This window comes from Chlamydotis macqueenii, chromosome 1, assembly GCF_036417535.1.
Source record: "Chlamydotis macqueenii isolate bChlMac1 chromosome 1, bChlMac1.mat, whole genome shotgun sequence".
Lineage (NCBI taxonomy): Eukaryota > Metazoa > Chordata > Aves > Otidiformes > Otididae > Chlamydotis > Chlamydotis macqueenii.
This window is the reverse complement of record NC_141556.1, coordinates 196,359,066-196,373,375: the sequence shown is the minus strand read 5'-3', so window position 1 is coordinate 196,373,375 and position 14,310 is coordinate 196,359,066. Positions and strand designations below refer to the sequence as shown.

Sequence of the window (14,310 nt, the reverse complement as noted above, 5' to 3'; positions counted from 1 at the left end):
CTGGTAAAGCTCTGGCTGAAAGATTTTTGCTCTGCAGCAAATACTTGGTACCTTTTTAGAAATTCCATGACTAGCATCCAGCCCATTAAATGGTTTTAGTCTGTGAAGATGCTGGAAGCAGGTCTGGCCTTCACTCTCTGAAGGAGTTGGGTAGAACAAGTAAGTACTTTTATAGCGGCAGATGATTAGTTTTCGAAGCAGCCACCAAGCATCTGAGACAGATTTATTTAGTATTCGAAAGTGTTGATCAAGCTTAAAGACTGATACATAATAATACATATACATATTTTTAAACAGAAGCTAGCACAGAAAAGTGACAGTGCGCTCAGGCCAGAACTAGTAGAAAATCAGCCTCTCCAGTTAGTTTGATGTACGCTTATCCTGGAGCATTACTAGAATAGCAGGAAGAAGGCTTCTTTACTTGCTAGGTTTTAGCCAGGATAAGTCCATCTAAGCAACTGGAGTAATACCTCCAGGCATCTCCAGATGTCTGCATATCCTGAGGATTTTAAAAAAAAAAGAAAAAAAAAAAAAGAGCTGTGTTCAGAAAAGCATACACTTCTCATTTCATGGGACAGTCTCTCCCTTCTCATGCGTTGCATACCTGCTCTCATATCAATGAGAATTTTCACCATCAACAGGAAGCCCACGTACAGCTGCTCTGAGCAGTCCTGGAGTCACTCAGAGGAATAGCTGACACTGGAAACAGCACATTGGCTCCAAACAAGGATACACAGTTGAGATTTCTTGTGGACAAAAGTAAAATCCCTGGTGGAAAAAAAATCCCAATTACTATAACTACCAGACACCAAAAAAGTGTCCACCAGCTCTGAGACCTTAAGCTTGGTCAGCTATTGCAGGGATAGATGCGCATGTTTAGAAGTGACACCACCACTTACAGAACGCACATGGCAGCGGCGCAGGAGAGTAAGCAATCACCTACATGCCTGCCAGTAAATCTTTCCAGCAGCTGAAGATACACATAAGCAGCACCAATTACACAATATATTTTCAAATAATTCATATTTGAGCCAGAGTCACCTTTCAGAGCTACAGAGGTTAGACTATCAAAAGGAAAACAGATGTATAGCACCTAATAGGATGTCAATGCAAGAAAACTGTAATAAGGAAGAAGCAGCAGCGTAGGAAATACCTGTCCATCAGATAGGTAACAGAGAGCTGGAGTACGCCTGATAGGTCTTAGCATTGCAGAAGTGACTAATAGCAGAGAAGTGCTTTAAGTAGTAAATCAGGAGTTACCCTTCACATAAGAAGGACTTGTTTCTGTTGAAGATACCAAATACTCTTGAAGTACTACACTTCAAGCTCAGCCCTGAAAAGATCAGAGTCACAGAATTATCAAGATTGGAAAAGACCTAAAAGATCATCCAGTCCAACCATCACCAATACTTCTCAGCTAAATCATATCCCTCAACACAACATCCAAACGTTTCTTGAACACCCCCATGGTCGGTGACTCCACCACCTTCCTGGGCAGTGCGTTCCAGTGCCTGACTACCCTTTCCGAGAAGTAATATTTCCTAATGTCCAGCCTGAATCTCCCCTGGCGCAGCTTGAAACCATTGCCTCTAGTTCTATCACTGTCTACACGAGAGAAAAGGCCGACCCCTAGCTCACTACAACCTCCCTTCAGGAAGTTATAGAGAACTATAAGGTCTCCCCTGAGCCTCCTCTTCTCCAGACTGAACAATCCCAGCTCCCTCAGCCGCTCCTCATAAGGCCTGTGCTCCAGACCCCTCACCAGCTTCGTAGCCCTCCTCTGAACCAGGCGTTCCAGGGCCTCAATGTCTTTCTTGCAGTGAGGGGCCCAAAACTGAACACAGTACTCGAGGTGCGGCCTCACCAGTGCCGAGTACAGGGGGACAATTACCTCCCTGTTCCTGCTAGTAACACTGTTTTTGATGCAAGCCAGGATGCCGTTGGCCTTCTTGGCCACCCGGGCACACTGTCGGCTCATGCTCAGCCGAGCATCAATCAGTACCCCCAGGTCCGTTTCCTCCACACAGTCCTCCAGCCACTCCGCCCCAAGCCTATAGCGCTGCCTGGGGTTGTTGTGGCTGAAGTGCAGGACTCGGCATTTGGTCTTGTTGAACCTCATCCCATTGGCTTCAGCCCAGCTCTCCAGCCTGTCCAGATCCCTCTGGAGGGCCTCGCTACCCTCAGGCAGATCCACACTCCCAGCCAATTTGGTGTCATCTGCGAACTTACTGAGGGTGCACTCAATGCCCTCATCCAGATCATCAATAAAGATATTGAAGAGGACAGGCCCCAGCACCGACCCCTGGGGAACACCACTTGTGACCGGTAGCCAGCTGGATTTAACTCCATTCACCACCACTCTCTGAGCCCGGCCCTCCAGCCAGCTCCTTACCCAGCCAAGAGTGTACCCATCCAAGCCATGGGCTGCCAGCTTCTGCAGGAGAATACCATGGGAGACAGTGTCAAAGGCTTTGCTGAAGTCTAGATAGACCACATCAACAGCCTTTCCCTCATCCAGCAGATGGGTCACTTGATCATAAAAGGAGATCAGGTTGGTCAAACAGGACCTGCCCTTCAGGAACCCATGCTGGCTAGGCCTGATCCCCCGGCCATCCCGCACATGCCGCATGATCTCCCTCAAGACTATCTGTTCCATAACCTTCCCTGTAACCGAGGTCAGGCTAACAGGCCTGTAGTTCCCCAGATCCTCCTTACAACCTTTCTTGTAAATGGGAGTCACGTTGGCAGTCCTCCAGTCTTCCGGGACCTCACCAGTCAACAAGGAGCACTGATAGATGATGGAAAGCGGCTCGGCTGTCACCTCCACCAGTTCCCTCAGCACTCTTGGGTGGATCTCATCCGGCCCCATGGACTTGTGGCAGTCCAGTTGGAGTAGTAAGTCTCTGACCGTTTCTTCCAGAATCACAGGGGGGTTAGCGTGCTCCCCAGCCGAGACTACCAGGTCAGAGAGAGGAGTACCCTGAGGATAACTGGTCTGACCTTTAAAGACAGACATAAAGAAGGCATTCAGAACCTCCGCCTTTTCCTTATCCTCAGTGGTCACATTCCCAGCCTCATCCAGCAAAGAGTGGATATTCTCCTTTGTCCTCCTCTTACTGTTAATGTATTTATAAAAGAGTTTCTTATTCCTTTTCACCCCAGTGGCCAGGTTAAATTCAAGCTGGGCTTTTGCCTTTCTGATTTCACCTCTACACATCCTAACGACTTCCTTGTATTCATTCTCAGTTGCCCGTCCCTCCTTCCACAGGCGGTAGATTCTCTTTTTCTCCCGGAGCCTCAAGAATAGCCCCCTATTCATCCACGCCGGTCTTCTTCCCTGCTGGCTCATTTTGCGGCTCAGGGGGACCGCCTGCTCCTGCGCCCTTAAGACTCCCTTCTTGAAGAGCAACCAGCTCTCTTGGACCCCTTTGTTCGCTAAGACTGAATGCCAGGCGACTCCCCCTACTAGTCTCTTGAACAATTCAAAGATGTACAGTGTCACCAGAACAGCCAGAGATACCCGCTTTCTGAGGCAATACATTGTACCTTCCCTTTATTGCAACCTAACTACACTTCTTTACAGCCTGCTGCAAACACAAGCATACACAACAAACATGACAATCAGCTGAAGCAACTGAAGTACTGCCTCATACATGACCCCAGTCCTCCTTGAAGTATATATGTATTTAAAAACCTCCAATATGTTTTGCCAAAAAATTTAAATTAAAAAATAAGCACAAGTTGTTAGTTCAATCAAGTTTATCCACATCAAACTTGCTCCATTAAAAAAGCTTTTCCTTTGTATGACTCTTTCCTCCCACCAGTATTTTCTTTTGCTTTTTGAGCTTGTTATAATTCAGTGATAAGATGCAGAAATGTGAAACAGCCTCCACATGGTCTTCAGCTTGATTTTAGATGTTTGGCTTGGAAAATCCACGATATCGTCTGCAAAGACATCCAGAAGAGTTCATGAACTTACTATCTCAATCATGTTTTGAATTAGCAGACAACGTGAACATTAAAGACTTTATTTTTTTTAAGATCTTGACAATGAAAAAGAAGGGTCAGCTGAAGTGAGAGTTTTGCTCTATTTGATTACTCAGATGTATTCCAGCTCCCAGGTATATTAAGATACCTGCTTTTATCAGTCTCACTGTAGGTTGTTGTGGTTATTATTTGACTCCATACTCTTGCCTTGTACCTCTTACCTAAATAATCTGTACTGACCTCAAGTCTAACAGATAATTAACAAGTGTAATACACATTACATTGAATCAGGAATATCTACACTTGATCAAGTTGTCACAAAAACTTCCTTCTATTCAAATTGATTGAGTCTTTTAAAAGCTATTATTCCATTGTTCAAAGATTATTCACACTTATTGTAGACTAATTTTAAATCATGTATCATTCATAAGGTGGCTTTGCATTTCAAAGAACTTTGTCTGTGCCAAAACAACCATGAAATCACTTCACTTACACAGTTTTCTCAAATTCCTTATTTTTATTGCCTAAATTTACTCAGAAGAAAGCATTCACTGATGCTTTGATTGGCACAAAGCAAAACACACCTACAGATAAAACAGTAAAACTCTACCTTCAGTTTTTAAAGTTGGGAGGATTAAAATACATAATCAATTGCAATATTTGTTTTTACAATAAAGGCAGTCAATACCATGCTAAAGAATAGTTACTTAGTCACAGCAACAAGCGATACTTTGGTAGCTGAAGAGCAAGCAGCTGCACGAATTTCTAAGTGTTTTAAAGCATCCCTGTAGCTCCTCCAAATTAAAACTACTTAACCACATTTGTAAAATTTAATCATACCTGTTTTCTTTGTTGCAGGAACCTGTGAAATCACTTTCATATCTTGTGATATTTCCTGCCTTAGTCTCAATTTCCTTGGCTTTAGAAGAGTCTACTTTATTATACTTGGACAGAATCTACAGGAAACATGAAAAGGGAATAAAGAATTATTTAAGAACTCAGAACAGGATTACAGTCTATACATTTTTAGTAAGTAGTAGAAAACTTTTTTTTTTAAGAACAAAATTTGATAGAACTAAGCCCTTTTAATTTTACTATTTTACTATTAAAACTATTTAGAAAAATAAGTATATTAGCTAACCTGTAGAACATCATCTGGTATCCTTGTTATTTCCGGAGGTGGAGGAGTACTGAGTAACTCATCGTAGTGTTTTATTTTGGGAGGAGAAGGGTCTCTAAGATGTTTAAGGTACTCATCAGAGCTTGTAGCAAAAGGAATGCTATCCTCTCTGTATTTTTTATCTGTTGCATCATTCTTTGTCACCGACTCAGTCTTTTCCCCTTGCTTTACCTGCTGCAAAAGAGGTATTAAATGCCTTCAGTTAATTTACTTATCTTGGGTAAAGTATTTAATAAATGTTCTTACAAAATTACCATTAGAAAGATCTTCTACAATGACATAAGAAAAAAAGTAGTATTGGAAAAGAATTGCAAGCTGACAGTTGAAAAACTGCTTATGGTAAGAAGTGTGAAAGTTTACATAAATGCTATTTACTACCTTAGCTTCCGGTTTTAGCCATCTTGTTTCAAAAGCTGGAAACCGTGGTGTTCCTGCACAGCTCTGAAGAGGCAGTTTATTTTTCTCTAGTGACCTTGATAATACCATACTATTTGTTCTGGAAGGGATTTTCACATCAGGAGTACAGAACACAAGCATCATAGGAGAAGCCATCCAATCAGGTGCTGAAATTAAGGGGCAGGGAATAAAAATAAAAATACATACATACACACACAAACATTTATATAAACATTATCAGTTCCAGTGCCTCAGTTTAGCTTTCTAAGTCTACTAGCTTTTAATAGATTTTCATATTCTAAAACATCTGTATCATTTTAGCTGACATTTTCAGTATGAAGAACAATCCAAATCACAGAATTCCATAAAAGCAGCAAATGCAAATGTCGTAGTTCAGCCCCAATCGGGACCAGACTATGCAGTCTCTCTCTCACTCCCTGCTACCCACCAGTGGGACAGAAGGGAGAACTGGTAAACGAAACAAAACAAAACAGCAAAACACACAGGTTGAGATGGGAAAAAAAAAAAAAATCCTCATGCTCCCCTCAGCATGATGTCAGATGGGATGGAACAGCCCTTTGGCTAATTCGGGTAAAATTCACCCCAGCTGCTAGCTAACTAGTTAACTATCCCAGCTGGCTGCCCCAGCCATAGAGGCCACCAGCTCTGGTTCTCTTCCCAGCTCAGGTGAATATTAACTCTATCCTAGCCAGAACCAGGACAGCAAAAAAAAAGTAAAAATAAAATAAAAAAAAAATAAATCTAGTCCCACTACTGAATATAACTGAGAAAGCCCAGCTTAAATCAACTTTGGTTTAGCTTCTCATATAGTCAATTGTCACTATGTTTGTCACAAGATCTTAACACATTTTCAAGAGAATATATTACAACTGCTCTCAAAGAAGTTTTAGCACTATTCTTGAACGATCGAAGTTACCGTCTTGTTATCTTATTTCAAAGCAGTTTCTTTCCTATCTTTAAAACAGGTCTACTGGGTATTCTCAGAAAAAAAAAAAAAGGCTAAGTTGTCAAAATAGCATTTTTATTTCAAATAAGGGTAAGTTGCAGTTACAAAATGATGAATCCCTCTGCATAATTCTAGATGGATGCAAGCAGAAGAATGAGCAAAGATTTATACTTAAGTGAGAAAAACCTTCCTATAGAAGGCACTAACATTTCACTTCCTAGACATCAGCACTCATACAATGACTGGGCCTGAATTAACTATATTTAACAAGAAACACAGTTTAAAAGTTTACCATGTGTTTCCAATGCACTTACACATGCATTATGTAAAAAATGCATAGGTACATTTATTTAACGTATTTTTAACTTACCATTCTCAACTATCACTTTTGGCCCAGGAGTAACCATGATTTCCCCAGATGCCCCTTCTGGTACATTCACTTCATGATCATCATTAACCAACCTGAAAACCAAAACTCTCAATTAACTCTCAAGTAACATGAAGAAATAACAATTAAAGGAATACTGTCAACCTGATCACTTTTCTAGTATTTGTTGTTCAACATGCAAATCAAAAATTCATTTCCTCAAATATTATTTTTTCATAGATTTTTCATCTATGGTTCTACTGCAGCAATTCGTATCATGCACAAATTATCAAATACACTGAGATTTCAATCTAAGGCATTAAAAAAAAATCCAAAATGAAACAAGCAAACAAAAAGGTGTCCAGGGTAGGATCAATTTTCTTTGTCCCAGATAAATTCTGTGTTAGGGGTACAGCCTATTTTATTTTGAATTGCCTGTTGCCTACAAAATTCTGAACAACAAGCGGAAATCTTTTTGGCTCTTAACCTACTAATGTTATTAAATTTTTAAATTCAATTTTTAAGTTTGAATAGACTACTTATTTATTCAGAGTGAAAAGCCATTTAATACCAATTCCACAAAACTAGAAAATGTAATTTTTAAAGTTCTTTTTTCATATCCAAGGTATCCTAGTGGAAGAAGGGTGCAGGCAGTTAAGAGACAATCCCAGAGGAAAAAGTGGAAGCTTACCTAAACTCTACATAAAAGTGTGTCTATAGGAAAGTTATTTTAAATGTTTAAAAAGTTATTTTAAGTATGAAAATCAGATATAGAGCTTCTCTAAAAAAAAAGCCTAAGTCTAAAAAAAAAAATTAAAAAAAAAAATCCATTTGAAGCAGTATATTTTACCTTAGATGAACACATCTCTAATTTTTATTTTTTTTTTAAAAGGTAATTTTTCAAGTCAGTTTTGCCTTGGAAGTATTATAGATGCCTGAAACCATATGATTTTTAGTTTTTACAACAGACAAGAACAAGTATAACATCAAGTACTTCTGTTCAGACACTTTTCTTTTTCCCCTGGTTTTCTTTCCTAATTACTTTTGGTTTCAGTTTTGTAGTAGGTGGCCTGAAGTATATTGTTCTTTCACTTGCTTCAAAACTAAAAACCTGAAAAACAAAGTTTGAGGAGTTGAGGTCTACTAAATATTTTTAAGAACTTTGAGATTAATTTTTAAAGTGGTTTTCACACAATACACAGCTGCTAGACAGATTTCAGCTAGGTACAAGACCTGGCTGACACAAGCAAGGGATATGAAAGGGCAGGGCTGTCTCCAAGAACGTCAGAATTATTACCAGTCTGTGTACCTGGAAACTACAGGTATAAAGCTACCTCACTTGTACTAAATTTTCTGTTTATCTGATCCTCAGGGAAAAGATCCTGCCAGTGAATTTCAGGTCCAGTGAAAAAATACCTTTCTTTTCTTAGTTTTTTTTTTTTAATAAGTGCTTTTTGGAGGTAACAAGCTATTTAATTGTTTCAACCTTTCTGATCAAACTGCAAGCTAATTTTAACTTAATGATGCAAAATAAACAAAACAAATAGGCTAGAAGACAGTTAAACAACATTTGAACTCTAATGACTTAATGTCATGACCTCTCACATATGCCACTAATTCTGAATCTGTATGCAGCTTTAACTTTAGTCACAATTAGTGTGTGTCCATCTGTTTTGGTCATTAATAATGATGATACATTAAAGAGTAATCATGCTATAGTTAATTCTATGCAGAATTTTAATATTATCATTAGGGGTATGGAAGACTGATAGTATGGGGTTTTTTTTGTATTATATCCAAATATCGCTAGTGGACTGTCTAATTGTTTCACTGAAAGCCCCAGAAATGGAATCTGCATTTGTGGATGTACCCATTTATAAATTACAGCCATAATTAAAGATGAAGATCACATTTAAAACAGTTCTCATTAAATAGGAAAAATAGTACAAAACCATAAAAAGTTACAGATAGCAAAAGAAATTAAATTGTGCAATAAGCTGAAACTGTTATAAAAATATTATTGCAGAGAGAATGATTTTTTAATTAATATCTTTCAGGATTCAGTAACAGTTTTTCCTGTTATGACAATTCAAATTCTATAAAGCTTTACAGAGATTAAAGTATTTACATAACTATTCAGAAGAAGAGATCCCAAAACAAGATGTACTTTTCACTTTCCCACCTAGTAGTCTTAAAAGTAAAAAAAAAAAAAAAAACAAAACAAAACAAAAAAGACAAACCCAAAACACCATTCAGAATTTAACAACTGCAGTAAACGGAATCTTTGGGGGACAAAGACACTTAAGTTAACATGGTTCTTAAGAATTTCACACCTATGCCTATATTGCAAATATCAGGGATTAAAAAAACAAACCCAACCCTGAATTATTATTTCCACTACTTATTTTGAATATAGTTCTTGGTTTTTGAACAATTTCTCTAAATACCAGGTATTTAGCTGCAGAACAGTGAGTTTCTTTTAAAATACCATTAGCTTTTAAAATGGAATGAGTGGCTAACACTAACTATAAAACCATGATCTAACTACCTTTACATTACCTTAGAACTATAGAAAAATACTTCTACTGCTAAGGTGTTCTACACCTCAGTGCCGCAAATTCTTTTCTTTACTTTTAATTAGAACAGTGAAAATCTGAAGACGTCTTTTCAACAGAAGATTGGAACAAAATAAGCTGTTTGTAAGGTGGGGCTGGATAACATAACAGATAATACAATGTATTTCAACAATGAGGCATTTCACTGAATGCTTTAGAAGTTTTTTCTGGGTCTATATTCCTAAAGGTTTTGAAACCTTTAAGTTTGCTGTGTAATATCTACTGCAGATGTATGCAAATCCAAGGTTAAGGAATGCAAAAGATCACAGATTTACGGTGTATTTTCCTTTTGTAAATAGATCGTGTATGGAAGATTCTTATCGTGGTGCAGTCAAGGGAAGGAGTATATCAGAGATGTGTTTCTTGGCAGCATTTGTCACTGCAAAGGGTACATGAAAAGACATGTAGGGAGTCTGAATAAAGACACAGGCCTAAACAGCTGGCAGATAACATATCACATACCTGAAGAAAATGAGAAGGGCAATACCAACAAGAAATTAGTACACCAAGAAGAAACTACAGAAAATCTAGTGGAGAAACAATCTGAACTTCAGTAATTTACTCACTTCTTGCTTGTCTGAGCAGTTTTATGAATAAGGGACATCGTATAATCTTCATTCATACACATGGTATGTTCACTAATGCCGAAGTGTTCAAGTTTTGGTGTAACACACTCATAATCATCCATCTTGAGCATACATTTTGGTGTTTTGGGCAAAATGCAGGTCTGTGTTTTTAGTGGAGTCCTGTTCTTTGAATTTTCTTGATACGCATTTGTTGCGTGTTGTCCTTTCACTGCACTCCAAGGCCTGGAGAAAGCATATTGCGAAAGCCCATAATCAGAAAGCTGGGGGTTACGCAGTGGGTCTTTGGGCACCAGTGGCTTCTCAGTACAACCCGGAAGATGAGGTACATCATCTGCTTTTTCTTCATCAGATTTATTCTGGACAGACACCTCTGATTCACTGTTAACTTCTTCCTCCTCTTCTGTATGAGAAAAATAATTAAAAAAAAAATTGTCAGAAGCTTCTGTTTTAAGAATTTATAAAATAAATTGTGAATTTCTCCAGCAATTTAAAAAAAATTATTATTGTTAAAAAAAAAAAAAAAATAGATGCCTTCTTTCATTTTAAAGCACTGAATCTGAAGCCACAACAGATTAAAAGCTCATATCAGGCTAAGTTGTATCTGTAATATAGGTAACACATTCACTGAATAGCACTGTATTGGTAAATATTATTTCTAGGAAAAATGAAATTGGAAGATTTTTACACAAGTGTATTTTTGCTATAATTCATCTCCCTGCATGAGCAGGCAGAAAATGCTAATCCTAAATGTATTTGTTTTTATTTCAGTGCAAGAGTGGAAATTCATGAAAATTTACGACACAAATGACAATGAAAACAAAACTTGTATAGAACTGAAGATGTTTTTGGGGAAAGAGTAAAGGTTGCACACAAAATGCTTATTCTTCAGAAAAACAATATTGAAGAAAGGTTATGAAGCAGTAACTAAAAACTCATGAAAGAGGGTAGCTTTTTAGATAAAAAGAAGAGTCCACTGCAGGAGTAAGCAAACATGCAATCTGTACATTTCTGTAGTTAGATAAACTGAAACATTAAAAAATATTTCTGGATTTCTGCATGATGTAAGAAGCAGGGGGGAAAAAAAAAAAAGAATTTGTAATTAATACGGCAAAGGCATTACCTTTTTATTAGTATTACATATTCAGATACATTTAACTTAAAAATACATCTTAAAAATAATGTAACCTTATTACTCTGTTTGGAATCATCTTTAAAAGGCAGAGAGACGACAGGAAAGAAGGTACTACGAGATCAGAGCCTTCTGCAGTGTATTTGTAAAACAGTTGTAGTAGCTTAACTCTGAGGTGAATATGGTCCATGACCACAATTTTTTGTGTAATGACTGGATAACACTCAGGGGAACGTTAGGGTGTGCCCTGCCAAAGGCTTCTTGAAGATTGGTTGGGCCCTTGATACCAAAAGGGGTATGTGTATTACTTTAAACTCACTTCGCCTGTCTGGATTTTTCACACAGGTGCGCGTGCACTTTCTGACTGGATTAAGGATCTCCTCCTGCCTCCAGTGATCAAGCTACTGCTGCTTCGCCTGTGTCACCTACTGCTACTACTGTGTCACCTAATCTCTGTATCCGCCACTCTTGTCCCATTTAGGCTACACAGAGCACGTTATTTTCAGATTTTCTCTCTGGTGATTCAAAGTTAATGGAATCATCACATATGAATACAAAGTAATTTAGATGCATCTACAGCAGTTTCCTATGCACGAGAAGCTGAAGCAACATAATTCTCTGAGTTACAAAAACATATTTGCTAACTTGTTATCTGAATGTAACTATCACTGGAGAAAAAACAAAACAAAAACAAAACAAACCAAAAACCAAAACATATGCCAACTTAAAAGTATACCAGGAGATCCAACTCCTGTATTTTGGTTTATTCTTATAGCACAAATCACAACAGAATCGTTTACCCTTTGGATATTATTATACAGCAAACAACATAGTGGTACTTGATCTCTTAATCAATAGGAATATACATATAGCTAAAGAGAAACTTATTTTAGAAAATTACATTTGTGTTCACATACTGTATTGCCAAGAAATATTACCTGTAGAGTCTTCGCCATGTGGTTTGTAGCTATATTTCTGGAACAGCTCTCTTATTTCTTCAAGATCTGTTGCATTTCTTTGCATCAATATTTCAGTTGCCTTCATAAAGTCATGAACTGCTTGTTTTTCAGCGCAACTCTTACCAAGACTGGAATTAATATCTTCCTTTGGGGATAGAGGGTAGAGAGGAAATGTAGAAATGTTGGTTTTCAAATTACCACATGGTGGTTGTTGACACATTAAATGTTTGGGAATAAGTATTGAACTCCAGTTCAGATGAGGATAAGCAGCAAATTTAGATTTTATCTATACCTGAAAACTAGGTTACAAAATAACAGGAATATGTAGGGTATAAGTGAACAAAAACCTACAAAAGTTAAACTAAGATGACAGTATGATAACTACTTACCGGTAACTTCTCAAAAGAAAAAAAAAAAAGCTTTTACTCCATAAAAGTATGAGATAACAGCAATTAGTTTGGACTCTTACTCCCTACGTACAAAGAATTACTGCAGAGCAGACGATAAACCTCAAGGTTATATAGAGCCCATTTTTCCTACTTCTGTTAAAGAAATAAAGAACATTCTTCACAAGTTTAACTGAATGGCTGAAGGTACTGAAACTTCTGTGAAGATTTTCTTTATTCTAAGTGCTAGTTATTGAACACAAGCAAGCATATCTTTTCTCTAGGGAGCTGCTGCTCCAAAATCCTTCTCCCCTGTACTCACGCCTTGGCACAGCTACAGCTTCCTTGTTACCGGTGTTCCCTGCTGATCCGAGTGACAGCAGTGTTTGCAAACTAATAAACACTGCTAAATCTACTTCAAGTCTCTCAAGAGTTTTTGGGCACTATCCCAACACCCACAGCCATTATGAGTACTTAAGAGGTAAATAAATAAGGGCCAGAACTGCTGACTAACAAAGTTGTATTGTGGCTTAATGATCAAAACAGAACCATAAGTTTATGCAATGCCCTCCCCCTGAATTTTTCAAGAGGGAAGTAAGTTAAGACATTACCTTCAGAGTTCTGATTTCACAGTGGAGGTCATGCAAGACTCTTATTGGAGATTCTTCCTCATAGTCTATGATATGTATGTTCACATAGAAGGGTTTGGAAAGAAAAAAAGGGGTATTAGTATTTTAGCATGCAAGTACATTCTACATCAGAACGTAATCGCCTATATTAGGGATGCTGGAGTCTTATGTTCGAGAGTCAAGTTAGAGAAAACCAGAGAAACTAGTTCATAGTGGGTACCCTGCACAGCACGAGGCTGCAATTTGCACAGAATGCTAAACCACACAGGGAAACTGTACAGGCTTCCATTTTACTGTTGCAGCTAATACTGTAGAAATTAATGTGTAGCATCTGTTGGTATAAACCGTAGGTCCCTGGGCTGTCAAGGATTATTTATGCTAAACTTTTATCCTTAAAGACCTTGAACTTGAAATACTAATAAAAAATCAAAAAGGTAATACAGACACCACTGAAAAACACACATCAACAAAAAGCTGAATTCTTCCGCCTCACTTTGCACGTGGGCGGATGTTAGCATTGTTCGCTCATACATGCGGCAGTCATTACTTCTTTCACGAGAAATCAAGGTTAATGCAAATGGCGTAAAAGAGGACACCTGCTACGTGACAAGACAGCACAGCAATAAATCCCACCAGGAGCCTGAGCTATCTCTGCAGAGAGGGAACAAGCCCTGCAAATGCATTTTCCTGTGTCAATCCGTGACAAGAGTGAAAGCAAGAATGTGATTCTCCGTTCATTCCATTTTTTTTCCCCTGTGGAAATAGCTCACCTGCACACCCACAAAGGAGCTCAGAGAGACAACGATACGAGGGGGAGCACAAATAACACCCTGCCGAGCTGCTCCCAGGCCCAGGCCCATCCCCGCCCCCGGCGAGGCCTGCGCTTACCCGTGTCCTCCCTGTGCAAGGCCCGCTGGAGCTGCGTCGCCTCCTTCTCCAGCGTCAGGGCCAGGGCGCGCAGCTTCCCGAAGAAGTCCCTCGACACCTCCATCGCCCGGGGGGACGGGGAAACGCCGGAGGGACAGGGCCGGCACTATCGGGCTCCTCCCAGGCCAGGCAAACGGCCGTTAACGACTATCCCGGGACTGTCGCTGCGCGGTGGGAGCCA

General features: G+C 38.9%; 1 protein-coding gene and 1 long non-coding RNA gene across 2 annotated transcripts; one reads left to right on the top strand and one right to left on the bottom strand.

The window, feature by feature from the left end:
* Positions 1-3,503: 3,503 nt before the first annotated feature.
* SKA3 (spindle and kinetochore associated complex subunit 3) lies at positions 3,504-14,232 on the bottom strand. Its single transcript, XM_086739537.1, has 10 exons — positions 14,091-14,232; positions 13,185-13,249; positions 12,167-12,332; positions 10,079-10,499; positions 6,897-6,992; positions 6,455-6,456; positions 5,546-5,730; positions 5,129-5,341; positions 4,828-4,943; positions 3,504-3,945 (listed from the first exon to the last, which is right to left on the bottom strand). The coding sequence occupies exons 1-10, from the start codon at positions 14,191-14,193 to the stop codon at positions 3,912-3,914; spliced, it is 1,401 nt and encodes a 466-aa protein (XP_086595663.1). The 5' UTR covers positions 14,194-14,232; the 3' UTR covers positions 3,504-3,911.
* On the top strand, positions 10,285-12,133 carry LOC147602380 (uncharacterized). The gene is made up of 3 exons (XR_015257488.1): positions 10,285-10,421; positions 10,868-10,961; positions 11,574-12,133. It is a non-coding gene; the product is annotated as an uncharacterized LOC147602380 (long non-coding RNA).
* Positions 14,233-14,310: the final 78 nt, after the last annotated feature.

What these genes read in the sequence shown, in the direction of transcription:
- SKA3 (XM_086739537.1), bottom strand. Translation starts at nt 14,193, where the DNA reads ATGGAGGTGTCGAGGGACTTCTTCGGGAAGCTGCGCGCCCTGGCCCTG. An exon ending in GTGAAATCAGAACTCTGAAG is followed by an intron (nt 12,333 to 13,184) that starts GTAATGTCTTAA and finishes CTATCCCCAAAG; the next exon opens with GAAGATATTAATTCCAGTCT. An exon ending in ACATGGCGAAGACTCTACAG is followed by an intron (nt 10,500 to 12,166) that starts GTAATATTTCTT and finishes TTTCTCATACAG; the next exon opens with AAGAGGAGGAAGAAGTTAAC.